At 42.5% G+C, this 12,788-nt stretch overlaps 1 protein-coding gene across 1 annotated transcript in view; it reads left to right on the plus strand.

Moving 5' to 3' along the window:
* EHD3 (EH domain containing 3) overlaps positions 1-12,788 on the plus strand; it is an 846,156-nt gene that overhangs the window by 98,541 nt on the left and 734,827 nt on the right. The window contains exon 2 of the mRNA XM_044058901.1: positions 166-342. Within this exon, the coding sequence (XP_043914836.1) occupies positions 166-342 (177 nt within the window). The remainder of the gene's footprint in view (positions 1-165; positions 343-12,788) is intronic.

The following is a 12,788-nucleotide window of genomic DNA, read 5'->3' on the forward strand; positions in this document are numbered from 1 at the left end:
TGCTAATTATTCAAGGCAATAAAGTTTTGTGAGAGAAAATGTGCAAGCATTGCACAGAATTACACTTTTAGTTTCTATTAATTCTGAAGGGAATGAATGCATATGCTAACATAATTCCTTGGTAATCTACAATGTTTTACAAACTGTTGCTATTTTTTGCTCTAGGTATCTACTAGAACACGATTTTCCTGGGATGAGAATTGGACCTGAGCCTACTACCGATTCATTTATTGCAGTTATGCAGGGTGAAATCGAGGGATCAATCCCTGGAAATGCTCTTGTGGTAGATCCAAAGAAACCCTTTAGGAAGCTTAATGCTTTTGGTAATGCCTTCTTAAACAGGTCTGTATGAAGACTCATTTAAATGTATTGCTTCCTAAATTAAAAAACTAAAATAAAGAAGAAAGATGTTAAGAAAAGCTGACTATATAATTGCTAGTTTAATTTTTGGTACTGATCATGCAAATCAGTGGTCTGTCATTAATTTAAAAGGACACAAGAGAGAGATTAGATATGGAGCAATACACACAGGGCTGGCTACTGGAGTATTTCTTCTGTTTCATCTTGCTTCTTTTAAAATGCTTGAATTTCCTTATTGTGTAATTAAACAGTGACTGTAATCCTTCAACTATCCTGATAGATTAGCACAACTGTCCTTAAACTCAATAGCCTATTAGTGCTTCAAGACCCAAATCCTAGTAGACTTCGATTTCATGGCCTGGCTTCCTAAGGTCCCTGTGATTGCTTGGCTAGTAATGTTCTTTTGATCCTGTGTGGATGTTGTGCATGTCATAATCACTTCATTATGACCTCGTTCATGGAGGAGATGAAACATAGATTAAGCCATCTGGGGGTTTAGTACAAGCTGCTATGTTAATAAGTCATAAGGGCAAAATAGTGTTTTTATTGTAGTATTTTCTGATTTGTGCTATATTTGTGCTGATTTGTGTGATATGATTTTCAACTAAAATATCTGAAAAAGTCAGATTTTTCTTAGCCTTCTAGTTTTTCTAAAAGTTATTTAAAATGCAACTAAGTGTGGTTCACAGTGTAATCTGTGCATTATGACTAACTTCAAAAATGAGAAAGCTATGCATGTCATGTAGCACTTAGTGTTCAGACTTATGTGTTATACTTCCCTTAGAACATTTCATTGCTGTGCTTGAGCTCACTTTTATACTTGCGTTCTGTGTGTAGAGTCATACTACCACCTTGCCAGGAAAATATATAAAATGCAGAAATCTGAACTGTCAAGAGCACTGATGAAATGGATATATCATGAAATTTGGCGACACAACTAATTCATCATAACTTCTATTTTTTCATATATTTACTAGATGTAAATCTTCCAGTTTGCTTTATTCAGCATTTTACATTCATAATTTTGCTTATACATAGAAGCACGTACCCAAAACTATAGAAGAATCTTGGTAATGATGAGACATTTACTGAACAGTCCTGGGTATAACTCCTACAATGTCAGCTCATGAAAATGCAATTTTATTTATTTATTTATTGCATAACTGTAAACTGGTGTATTTCTATATGATGATAAATGTTTATTCACCAGATTATTACTTAAATTTGTTGAGCAAAAAAGCATATGGGTAACTATGTCAGGGGCAGGGAGTATACAAGGTGCAGCCCCCCTTGCAAACACGAATATTATACAGTATTTGATTTGTCTGTTTAAAATAGTGATGTAGTGTTTATATTATTAAATATTTCACTTGTGATTTTTGACTAAGTAGGACACAAAACCCCTTCTCTTCTCCTGCATTCTAAATTGTATTTAATATATGTTTTTAGTTACCATGGCTACTGTAGTAAATTAGATTTATTTTTTCATTTGTAATTGTTTTCTGAAGGGCTTAGTTGTAATATTAAACATTTCTACTTTAGGTACAATTCATTATTTTTTTATTGAGGTGTACGTTGTACTTTTCACCTTTGAAATAAAAGTTTTTTTTTTGAGACATAAAAAGCCTATTTGCCAAACATATCTTTTTTTCTCCATTAAGATAATATTTTGTGAAGAATAGGAGCAAACTAGTCACCAAACAGTGTTAATATTGGTTTTAGGTGATTGTCACTCCTGATGTGACACCCTGACTGCATGTGCAGAAACAGGAAAAATGGGATTGTTGGTGGGCTCAAGGCAGGCATGGGTAATGTACTTCAGTGCATTCCATCAGTACCTACAGGGAAGGAAGAAGCCACTACTTTTGGTTTTGCAGTTTTTGGAGAGGAATTAAAACTAGATAGATGTAGAGCAAATGTTATGAATTAGGTTACATTCATTCCTGCTTGGTTACTGTTATGATATGTATGCTTACATACAACCAGGGTTTTTGTGCTTCTCAATTTTTTTTATTTTAATGTTTTGTATAATTCATTGATTAACATTATAAAACTACTTTACACACATAGCACTAAATAGGTTAACAGTGCATTTAATTTAATGATAAAGTTGTGATGAGTGTAGCACTTATAACATTTATAGTGCTTTATAATCTTCAGTGGTCTTCTTCTCAGAATTTTTATTATTTATTTTACATTTGTTTACCGGGATAGTCCGACTGGATACATGTCCATTTTCAACGGAGGCCCGGGGAGAAAAGCTCCACAAAGACAAACTTACATAGATTACACAGAAGTTAGCAAACAATTATAAAAACAAAATGATTATATACAATGGGTTAGTAGTGTTCCCTAGTAGGGACTCACAATTGTCATAGATAGACAATTAAAAGTAAGAGACATCAGATTGGAAGCAGAGCTTGGTGATGTAGTTACAAGTTATGATAATTGCAGAATATGCTTTTAGTTTATAACTTAATCAGGGTTGGTACATCGGCATAGCCAATTCACTTTGAGATACTGTTTGAGGTTTTTTTTTGAAGAGACTTTTGGAGGATTGTAGGGTTATATAGTTTGGCAATGAATTCCAGGTTTTGCCAATGAAGTTGCCAAACAGGGATTCAACAGCAGAGTTATTAGCTTTGTGGGTTTCGACCAGTAGTTTATCGGCTGACCGCAGGGATCTTAGATTGCTATATGGCTTAATAATATTTTTAATTGAGGGGGTATCCTCAGGGTGGTACAAAAGTTTGTGCGCTATTAAGAGTTGATTTAATTGAATTAAGATGGGCAGTTCTAGCCACTCTAGTTGTTTAAGGTTCAGGCAGTGGTGGGTTCTATAGTTGGAGCCAGTGGCGAATCTGGCAATATGATTGTAGCTATGGGACAGCTTACCTAGTTCAGATTTGTTGAGGTTTGAGAGTACAGGCGAGGCATACAAGAGAGTAGAGAGTAGGTGTGATCGGGCAATTGCAGTCCTAGCCAGTGGGGTTAAAAATGTCTTGTTTCTATACAGTGATCCAAGCTTCTTATTGATGGTCTGTATGGTTTTATTGACCTGTAGGTCAAATTTGAGATTGTCTATGATAACTCCTAGCAGTTTGGTGTGATTATCTGGGGAAATAGTGATACCATTGTTAGATGTGACAGAGAATGAAAGTGTGGTGGATCTACTAGTGGGAGAGAAGAGTAGAAGTTTAGTTTTATTGGAGTTCAGAAGTAGGCCTTGATTGGTGAGCCAGTTCTCGATAGTGTTAAATGTATTTTGGGTTAAGATTTGCAAGTCGGATGGGGAGGTGGCTGAGAAGATGCGAGTGGAATCATCTGGGTATTGGATGCAGGTGGCTTTAGGGATAGCAATGTGGAGGTTGTTGATAAAAAGAGAGAAGAGTAGTGGACCTAGTATGGACCCTTGAGGGACACCAAATGTGAGAGGTAACTGGCTGGAGAGTTTGCCCTGCCATAGTACTGCCTGCTGTCTACCAGTCATGTAGGACTGGAACCACTGGATAGCAGGCTTGTTAAGGGAAATAGATTTTAGTGAAAGAATGAGAAGTTCATGGTTGACCATGTCAAAGGCTTTTGATAGGTCAAGAAAGGGGGCAGGGGTTAGCCTATTGTCATTCCTGTTTTGGTTTATGGCAGTAGTAAAGGAAAGGAGGGCTGAAGTGGTGCTGAAGTATGGACTGAAACCACGCTGGGAGTCGGATAGTAAGTTATTCTGTGAAAGGTATTGCATTAGTTGCTTGTGTGCACATTTCTCCATTATTTTGGCTAGTGGGGAAAGAATGGCAATGGGTCTATAGTTGGATATGTCTGAGGAGCTACTACCTTTATGGAGTGGGATGACGTGAGATATTTTCCAGAGGGAGGGGATAGCATTTTTGTATAAGGTTCTGTTGATGAGGATAGATATGGGATATGCAATGGCATCTGCAGATATTTACAGGTACTCTGCAGGGAGGAGGTCAGCAGTGGGGGTGGTAGGTTTTAGATTTTTTAGAAGTGTTTTGATAAAACTAGTGGATATTGGTTGGAAGCCAAATTCCGGGTGATTATTAGGTAGATTAGGCATGTGGTTTAAATTAGAAGGGGTTAGTTGATTTGCTAGGGATTGGATTGTTTCAGTGAAAAAGTTATTAAAGGCGCTAGCTATTGTCTCTGGGGAACTATGGGTGTAGTTAGCCGGGGTTGGGGTGGTGGAGTGACCTGGACAAAGTAGTTGATTTAAGCCTGTCCAGAACTTTTGAGGGTTGTTGTGGTGTTTTTGTAGGAGATTTTGGTAGAAGCTTTTTTTATCCAGTAAAATAGATTTTTTTTGTATCATTCCTGAGTTGACGATATTTTAGATGGTCAAGTGGGTCTTTGGTTGTTCTCCAGCTGGCCCAAGCTCTGTTTCTAGTTTTGATTTTTGCTTTGGTATCTTTTGTGAGCCATGGTGCTGTATTTGATCTAGGTTTTTATTGTGCTTGCTGGAGCATGGGAATCAAGGATACTTAGGAAGTTAGTGTTAAAGTGATCTATGGCCTCCTCTAATGTTAGATTTTTTAGTTTTGACCAGTCAACTGCTTTTAATTCATTTTGGAATATAGCAGCATCAAAGTTTTTGCTGTTTCTAAATGTTTTATATTTGGGCTGGTGAGGGTTTCCTGCCTTATGTTTTATGATATAGGTTAGACAATGGTCGCTGAGGTCATCAGGGAGAATACCAGCTGTGTACAGTTGGGGTTGGTTATTAACTAGGATCCAGTCTAGAATACTTTCCTTGTTGGTTGGTTTGTTTATCCTAGTGGGAGAGGTTATTGTCTGTTTAAACTCAGATAAGTTTATATGAGTGGAGGGGGGGTCGGAGGAGCAGGGGTGCCAGTCTGTGTTAAAATCACCAAGAACTATGGTTTCTTGGGGATAGGTAGTGGATAACCAGTAAAGGATATCTTCTAGGGCATTTAGGTTGTTGCCTAGTGGAATGTATGCACAGACAATGTTCAGGTGTTTGTTTTGGTTAATTTGTAGCTTGGTTATGAGGAGTTCCGCGTTATTGAATTGGGGAGGTTGAATGGTGTCTCTAGAGTATTTCTCTAAAGGACTGCTATCCCACCTCCTTTCCTTGTAGCACGGTCTAACCGGTGAATATTGTATCCTGGAGGTAGTATCTCATTGTCAGTAGTACTGGGTTTTAGCCAGGTTTCCATAAGACACATAATATCTGGGGAGTGGGTTGCTAGGAGGACATGTAGGTTGGGAATCTTATTGTTAACACTTCTAATATTTAGGTGAAATACTAGGAGGGAACTAGTGGGAGTATTCATGGGTAGCTTGACTGTGAGGGTTGTGGTAGGGGAGTGGAGGTTATTGGGTGTGGGTGGGCCAGGGTTGGGATGAATGTCTCCATGCATTATAAGGTTATAGTGACAGGATATTCTGAACTTTAGGAGTTTGTTTATAAGCTTTATATAGTCTCTGTCTTTAGGATTATGTTTTGTGGCTGTACAAGGGTGGTATTTTATAGTTGGTGGCATATTCGGTGTGCAAGGGAAGGTAAAGTGTTTGGTGTTATGTGCGAAGTCGTGGGTGTCTGTTTGACCATTTGGGTAGTGAATACCATGGTCAAGTGTTTGTTCATAGGCAGTGAGATGGTAAAATAGAAACAGTATAGGCATTTGGGTAATTAGTGTTTTTTTGGTTGTTTGCATTTTGATAGGGGGCGAGCCAAATTTGATGGCTGGCTGTGCTAACAGGGTGTGGAAGAATGAGAGAGAAGGAATTGGGTTAAGGGGGCAGGGTTGCTCAGTGATGTGTGAGGTGCTGATTGCTACTTAGCAGGAGCGGAGTGGCAAGGGAGTGGCAAAGTCTGGTTTAAATTTAGCACTAGTGGGGTGGGTGGAATTTGGGGGCAAGGAGGGGAGTGGAGCGAGCCAAGCACAGCGAGGGCAAGCGGAGTGGGGCTAACACTGACTCTGAGAGTTACCTTGGGCTTTTGGTTTAGTTTGTATGATTGTATGTAAGCAGTGTTGTTGGCTGTACTTTAATTTGTTTTATTCTTTTTTAATTTTATAATTAAAACCATGCAGTAAACTCTCAAGTAACCGAAACTCAAGCAACCAGAAAAAAAAATCTAAGAAATACAGTACAATTTTCATGTGTTGTACTTTCTGTTTTACCCCTGCAGAAACATACCTTACAGTTTTAGAGTTTTACAAAGGAAGACAGGAATAAATTCCATCTGTCCCCAACCTAAGAACAAGTCAAACCAAACAAATAGTATAGGGTACAGTATTAGTCAGGCCTATTTTTAATAGTAACGCTCAAGCAACCGGAAACTACAGATGTGAAGTTGTTAAATCTCGCCGTTTATTCTCACTAATGGGTTCGGAGCCGATCCTCGGCTCCGACATGGCCGATAGCAAAGCTCAAGGTTTGCCAGTAGCTCGAGACCAAGCCCCTTATCCCACAGTGCACTGCTGGAATTATCTCAGATCTAGTTTGCCGCGGCAAGAGAGATCTCGGTGATCCAGTCAGCTCGGACCATTTTTGATAAATCGCAAGTTTTAAAAAACTTTCTTCTACTTCTTTTTGAAAAATTATTCTAATTTAGTGTGTGTGTGTGTGTGTGTGTGTGTGTGTGTGTGTGTGTGTGTGTGTGTTTCTTGTTAAAAATAATATAGTGTAAAGTAGGTTATTTTGTTACATTTAAGGTGGAGGTGGGATTACATCAAGGATCAGCTCTGAGCCCTTTCTTATTTGCAGTGGTGATGGACAGGTTGACAGATGAAATTAGACAGAAGGCCCTGTGGACTATGATGTTTGGAGATGACATTGTGATATGTAGTGAGAGTAGAGACCAGGTTGAGGAGACCCTGGAGAGGTGGAGATATGCTTTAGAGAGGAGAGGAATGAAGGTCAGCAGGACTAAAACAGAATATATGTGTGTAAATGAGAGGAAGGGTAGAGGAATGGTGAGGATGCAGGGAGTAGAATTGGTAAAGGTGGATGAGTTTAAGTACTTGGGATCAACAGTTCAGAGTAATGGTGAGTGTGGAAGAGAGGTAAAGAAGAAAGTACAGGCAGGGTGGAATGGGTGGAGAAGAGTGTCAGGAGTGATTTGTGAGGGGTACCAGTAAGAGTGAAAGGGAAGGTCTACAAGAGGGTAGTGAGACCAGCTATGTTATATGGGTTGGAGACGGTAGCATTGACGAAAAGGCAGGAGTCAGAGCTGGATGTGGCAGAGTTAAAGATGTTAAGATTTGCACTGGGTGTGACTAGGATGGACAGGATTAGGAATCAGTATATTAGAGGGTCAGCTGAGGTTGGACAGTTTGGAGACAAAGCAAGAGAGGCGAGATTGCGTTGGTTTGGACATGTGCTGAAGAGGGATGCTGGGTATATTGGGAAAAGGATGCTAAGGATGGAGCTGCCAGGTAAGAGGAAAAGAGAAAGGCCTAAGATAAGGTTTGTGGATGTGGTGAGAGACGACATGCAGGCGGTTGGTGTGAAAGAGCATGATGCAGAGGACAGGAAGAAATGGAAATGGATGATCCGCTGTGGTGACCCCTAACGGGAACAGCCGAAAGAAGAAGATGATGAAAGTAGGTTAGATTGTAGAGATAGTGCCCTGTGTTGGCTTAGGTTTTCTTAGTGTTGGTCCCTTTCTTAGCCCTATTTAGTTTTACTTGTTATTAGTATATTTTTTAGTGTGGGCTTAGTTAGCCCTGTATTTAACCTTTACAGGTTAATTTTGTGGTGTGTCTCTGTATAATATGTTGGGTGAGAGAAAAGTCTCACCTCAAATCGAGGTTTAAGAAATTTGTAGATTGTGGACAGAAAATGTCCGTCACGGTGGACATGTCCAATGTGTTTACTTTCTGGGGGCTAAACACCTCCAAGACTCCTGCAGTATTTGACACTCTTTTTCATCTGGGGTTCTCTTAGAGAGAAGGACAAAACTCATAGATTAGGGGGTTGCTGCAGCATACTTTCTCTGAGGTGTTGGGAAACCAGGAAGGTGCCCGCACTTCTTCAAAATCTACAAAATCTTCTGATTCTAAACAAACCAAGAAGGCAAAGAGATCAGAGGGTACAGGGTAATCGGTTCCACAGTCCTCGGAACCGAGTGTCCCTTTGGTTCAGAGCCAGCTCCCAGTCTTAGAGCCAGTCTTTGAGGTTCCCTCATCTCCTCTGCTCCAGTCAGCACCTTCGGTACATTCCTCAAAGTCTTTGGTCAGCCTCTCTGATATGGATATGGATCGGCTAGTGCAGAAGCTTCTACAGGCACCAGGACTTGCTAAATTTTTGTCGGCCCCGACAACTTCATCGGAGCCAAAGACCATTGAACCGGACTTGACTACTCCTCCTCTGAGCCATACTGGACTCTTGGAGCCAAAGGAGCCCGATCCAATAGTTGTCGAACCTATGGAACCGAGACCCACACTGGTGTTATCGGTTCCATCTACTTGGACGTCCTCGGTGCTGACCGAGGACGCTAGGAATCGACACTCTCCTCTCAGGTCTGGGGAGGATAGTCAGACTGACCTCTCAGTGCTGACTCTTCCTCTCGGGGCTTTGGCTCGGATGAGCTCTGCTCCTCCCTTGGTCTCAGAGCCCATGGTTTTGGTGTGGGAGGACCGGACGGTCCCTCCGGATCTGTCTATCCCTTCTCATCGGAGCCATGGTGCTTTCAATGCCATGAGGAGAGTCCTGTCTCCTAAGACATCATCGGCATCAGTTCGGACTTCCTTCTCCCCTCAAGCTCCTGTGTCCGCTTCTATGTCTACCGGTCCCCCTAAGCGTAGAGACCCCAAGCCTCAAGTGGCCCCACAAGGCATCCCCTGCTCTTCCCAGACCTCCCCAGATCTTCCCACTGAGGAGGTATCCAGGAGGAGACTGTGCAAGAGGAGGCACTCAGACTCCCCACAGGAGTCTTTGACATCCGATATGGACTTGGATGAGTCAGAAGGGTCCCCTTGATCGCCCTCTGAGGATATCTCCTTTGCGGAGATATTAGAGATCCTTAGTCAGAGGGGCGAGTGGCAGTCCAAAACCCCTACTGAGGATGAGTCAGTGCTCTTGAAGGCTTTTGGGTCTCAACTTTCCTCTTCTTGGGTGTCTCCGCCTTATGACGAGCTCATTGAGCTGATCTGTTGTAAGGTGTGGGAGTCATCGGAGGTCATGGAACCTGTCCCTCGGAATCTGAATAAGTTCATCTCTGCCCCAATGGACAAAGCCTTTTTGCCCAAAGGATTGCCTGTTGATGCCATGGTGGTACCTGCAGCCTCCAAAAAGGAAGTGTCTGAAACATCCGCATCTATCCATCCTACTAACAGAGATTCTAGGATCATGGATAGATATGGGAAACGCATGTTTATTCAGCAACTTTTTCTCTGCAATCGCTGAACTATTTAACCCATTTTATGAGACTGCAAAGAGATCTGAAAGAGCTAGGAGATGCTCTCCAGGGTACGGTAGCTGCAGGGGTTGCCGAAAAAGTCAACACACAGCTCGCTACCCTAGACTCAGTTTTGAACTCGTCCATGCGTTTCATATCTTATGCAGCTGATGGTTCGAGTAGAGCCGCTAGTTCAGGCATTGCTCTGCAGAGACAAGCCTGGATGCATCTCTGTTCCTTTGCGGAGCCCTTTAAGTCTTCCTTTATCAACACCCCATTTGATGCCTCATCACTGTTTAGGCCTAAAGTAAAGGAAACTTTAACCAGGTTTGAGCAGGAAGGCAAGATGCTATCTGCCGTTGGAGTCCATTTTTCTACCCACCCACGTGGCAGAGGGGGTCCGCAGCAACAGGGTGACAGAGGCCAGTTCTCTGGTCAGCCCTACCAGCACTCCTAAAAGGGGGCCCAGCTGTTCGGCTCTGGAGGCAGTCGGGGGTCACTTGTCTTTGTACCCAGAAGCCTGGCTAAACAGATACATGGGTACAAAACATCATTTCCAGAGGATATTTCATACCGTTATCTTCCCCTCCTACTCCTGTAAGCAGAATCCCAGATGTTCCACCCAGTCTCAGGGAACAAGCAATCATACAGGTCCAAAAATTGCTAGAAAAAGAGAGTCATCCAACCAGTTCCAGCAGACCAAGTTGGATTTGGAACTTACTCAAGATTCTTTTTGGTACCAAATAAAACAGGGGACTGGAGACCTATCTTGGACCTCAGCAGACTCAAGCAATTTGTAAAGAAAGAGAAGTTCCAAATGGTCACGCTTCAGTCCATTCTTCCCTTCCTAGGGAAAGGCGATTGAATGTGCTCCATAGATCTCACGGATGAGTGCTATCACATAAAGATGAACAGATGCTCCAGGGGTCACCTGCATTTCCAGCTGGGAGCCAATCATTACCAGTTTCAAGCCCTGCTCTTTGGTCTTACTACAGCCCCCAGGGTGTTCACCAAATGCATGGCAGTAGTCACAGTTCACCTGAAGCGTCTAGGATTCCAAGTGTTTCCATACCTAGACGATTGGCTCCTCACTGCTACCACCAGGCATCAATTGACTCAGGCTACACAATATACTCTGACACTCTGCCATCAATTAGGCATTACAATCAATTTCGAAAAGTATGCCTTATTGCCATCGCAGCATACCGTTTTTATAGGAGCAGCATTAGATACCTCAGTCACCACTCTACGTCTTCCAGTCGAAAGTGTCTCACTTCTTCGCCAACACATCATCTCACTAGTGTCAAAGAACAAAGCTACAGCAGCAGAGGTCTTGAAGTTATTAGGTTTGATGACGGCAGTAATCCTGGCTGTACCACTCGCAAGGATGCATATGCGAATCCTTCAATGGCTCCTCTTCGCTCAGTGGTCCTACCAAAAGCTACCAATGCACTACATGATTCTCATCACAGATTCTTGCAAGAGAGACCTTCAGTGGTGGTTGACGTCTGTTCATGTTACAGTTGGAAGGCCCTTTGCCCCCCCCCCCCAGTAGCCACTGTGACCACGGACGCTTTCCTGATAGGGTTGGGGGGCATTTTCAGGGAAAGACTGCCCAAGGCACATGGATGGATCAAGAGTCACATCTGCATATCAATGTTTTGGAGTTGAGAGCGGTACTTCTGGCATTGCAGTACTTTCAGGACTCTCTTCCTCTACGGACAATTGCATTTCAGACGGACATCATGTCAGTGGTCTGGTACTTGAACAAACAAGGTGGAACCAAGTCTTACCCCCTTTGTTGAGAAGCACTCAAGGTATGGCAATGGGCTGTGTCGCCCCACCGTTTTCTGATAGCAACGCACCTCCCAGGGATATCCAATGTGATAGCGGACAAGCTAAGCAGGGCAATACTGTTGCCTTACGAGTGGTCTCTCAACCAAAGAGTTGCGAATCTGATTTTCCACAAATGGGGCCAGCCTTGCTGCGACCTCTTTGTCAGTCACATCAATACCAAATGCAGAAGCTACTTTGCCCTAATACCACCTCCGGGACATTCCCAGAGAGACGCACTCATACACGATTGGCCTCCAGGTCTCCTATATGCATTCCCACCTATTTCATTGATACCCAATGTTTTACAGAAAGCAAAGTCACTGGGAAGGACAGTTATCCTCATAGCCCCCTACTGGCCTTGACAGATTTGGTTCCCCTTCCTTCACCATCATCTACTGGAGGATCCATGGATCCTGGACCCAGTTCCGGACCTTCTGACACACCTGTCAGGGAACCTCCATCCTTCACTGCAGTCCCTAAAACTGACTGCTTGGCTAACCCACTTCCCCTAGACAGCAACTTTTTATTTCTGTTATATAGTTTATTGCAGATGTCCACCAGACAGGTTTACCCTTCCTTGCGGAGAATGATTTTGTCCTGTCAGGTATTCCTGATTCCATGCATCTATATAAATGCTCATATAGCACTTTGGTGTAGATTTGGACATAGGTGCCAGTTCCTATAGAGGAGGATGGAGCGGTGAAGCTGTTTATACCATCCCTAGGAGGTAGTAATCAGATTTGGAGAAGTTTTTTTTGTTTGACCCTAGCTAGAGGGAGGTCTAGGGAGATGGTGACTTCGAAAGTGACTGATTTATGGTCTGAATTTACCAGGAGAGATGATACTGTAGAGGTGCTGCAGTGATTACTCATGTTGGTTAATACCAAATCCAAGATATTATCTCCTCTTGTGGGGGTATCGAGTAGCTGTTCCAAGGCATTTGCATTGATAAAATCGAGGAATCTCTGGGCATTTGTGTTCTGGCATGAGTACTTTTTCCAATCTATGGTTGGTAATTAAAGTCGTCCAGGACCAGGGTAAAGGGTTGAATCTTGATATATTTGAAGTGGACCAAATAGGGCATTTTGAGTCAAATTTGGGGGCCTAAGTGGCAGCCTTGACTATGGAAAATACCTATCTTCATATGCCCGTGAGTCCATGTCACATAAAATGCCCCAGATTCCAGATAACTGAACATTGCCTTCAGTGT

Source organism: Protopterus annectens, chromosome 1.part2 (assembly GCF_019279795.1).
Source record: "Protopterus annectens isolate FY-2018-M chromosome 1.part2, PAN1.0, whole genome shotgun sequence".
Taxonomy (NCBI): Eukaryota; Metazoa; Chordata; order Ceratodontiformes; family Protopteridae; genus Protopterus; species Protopterus annectens.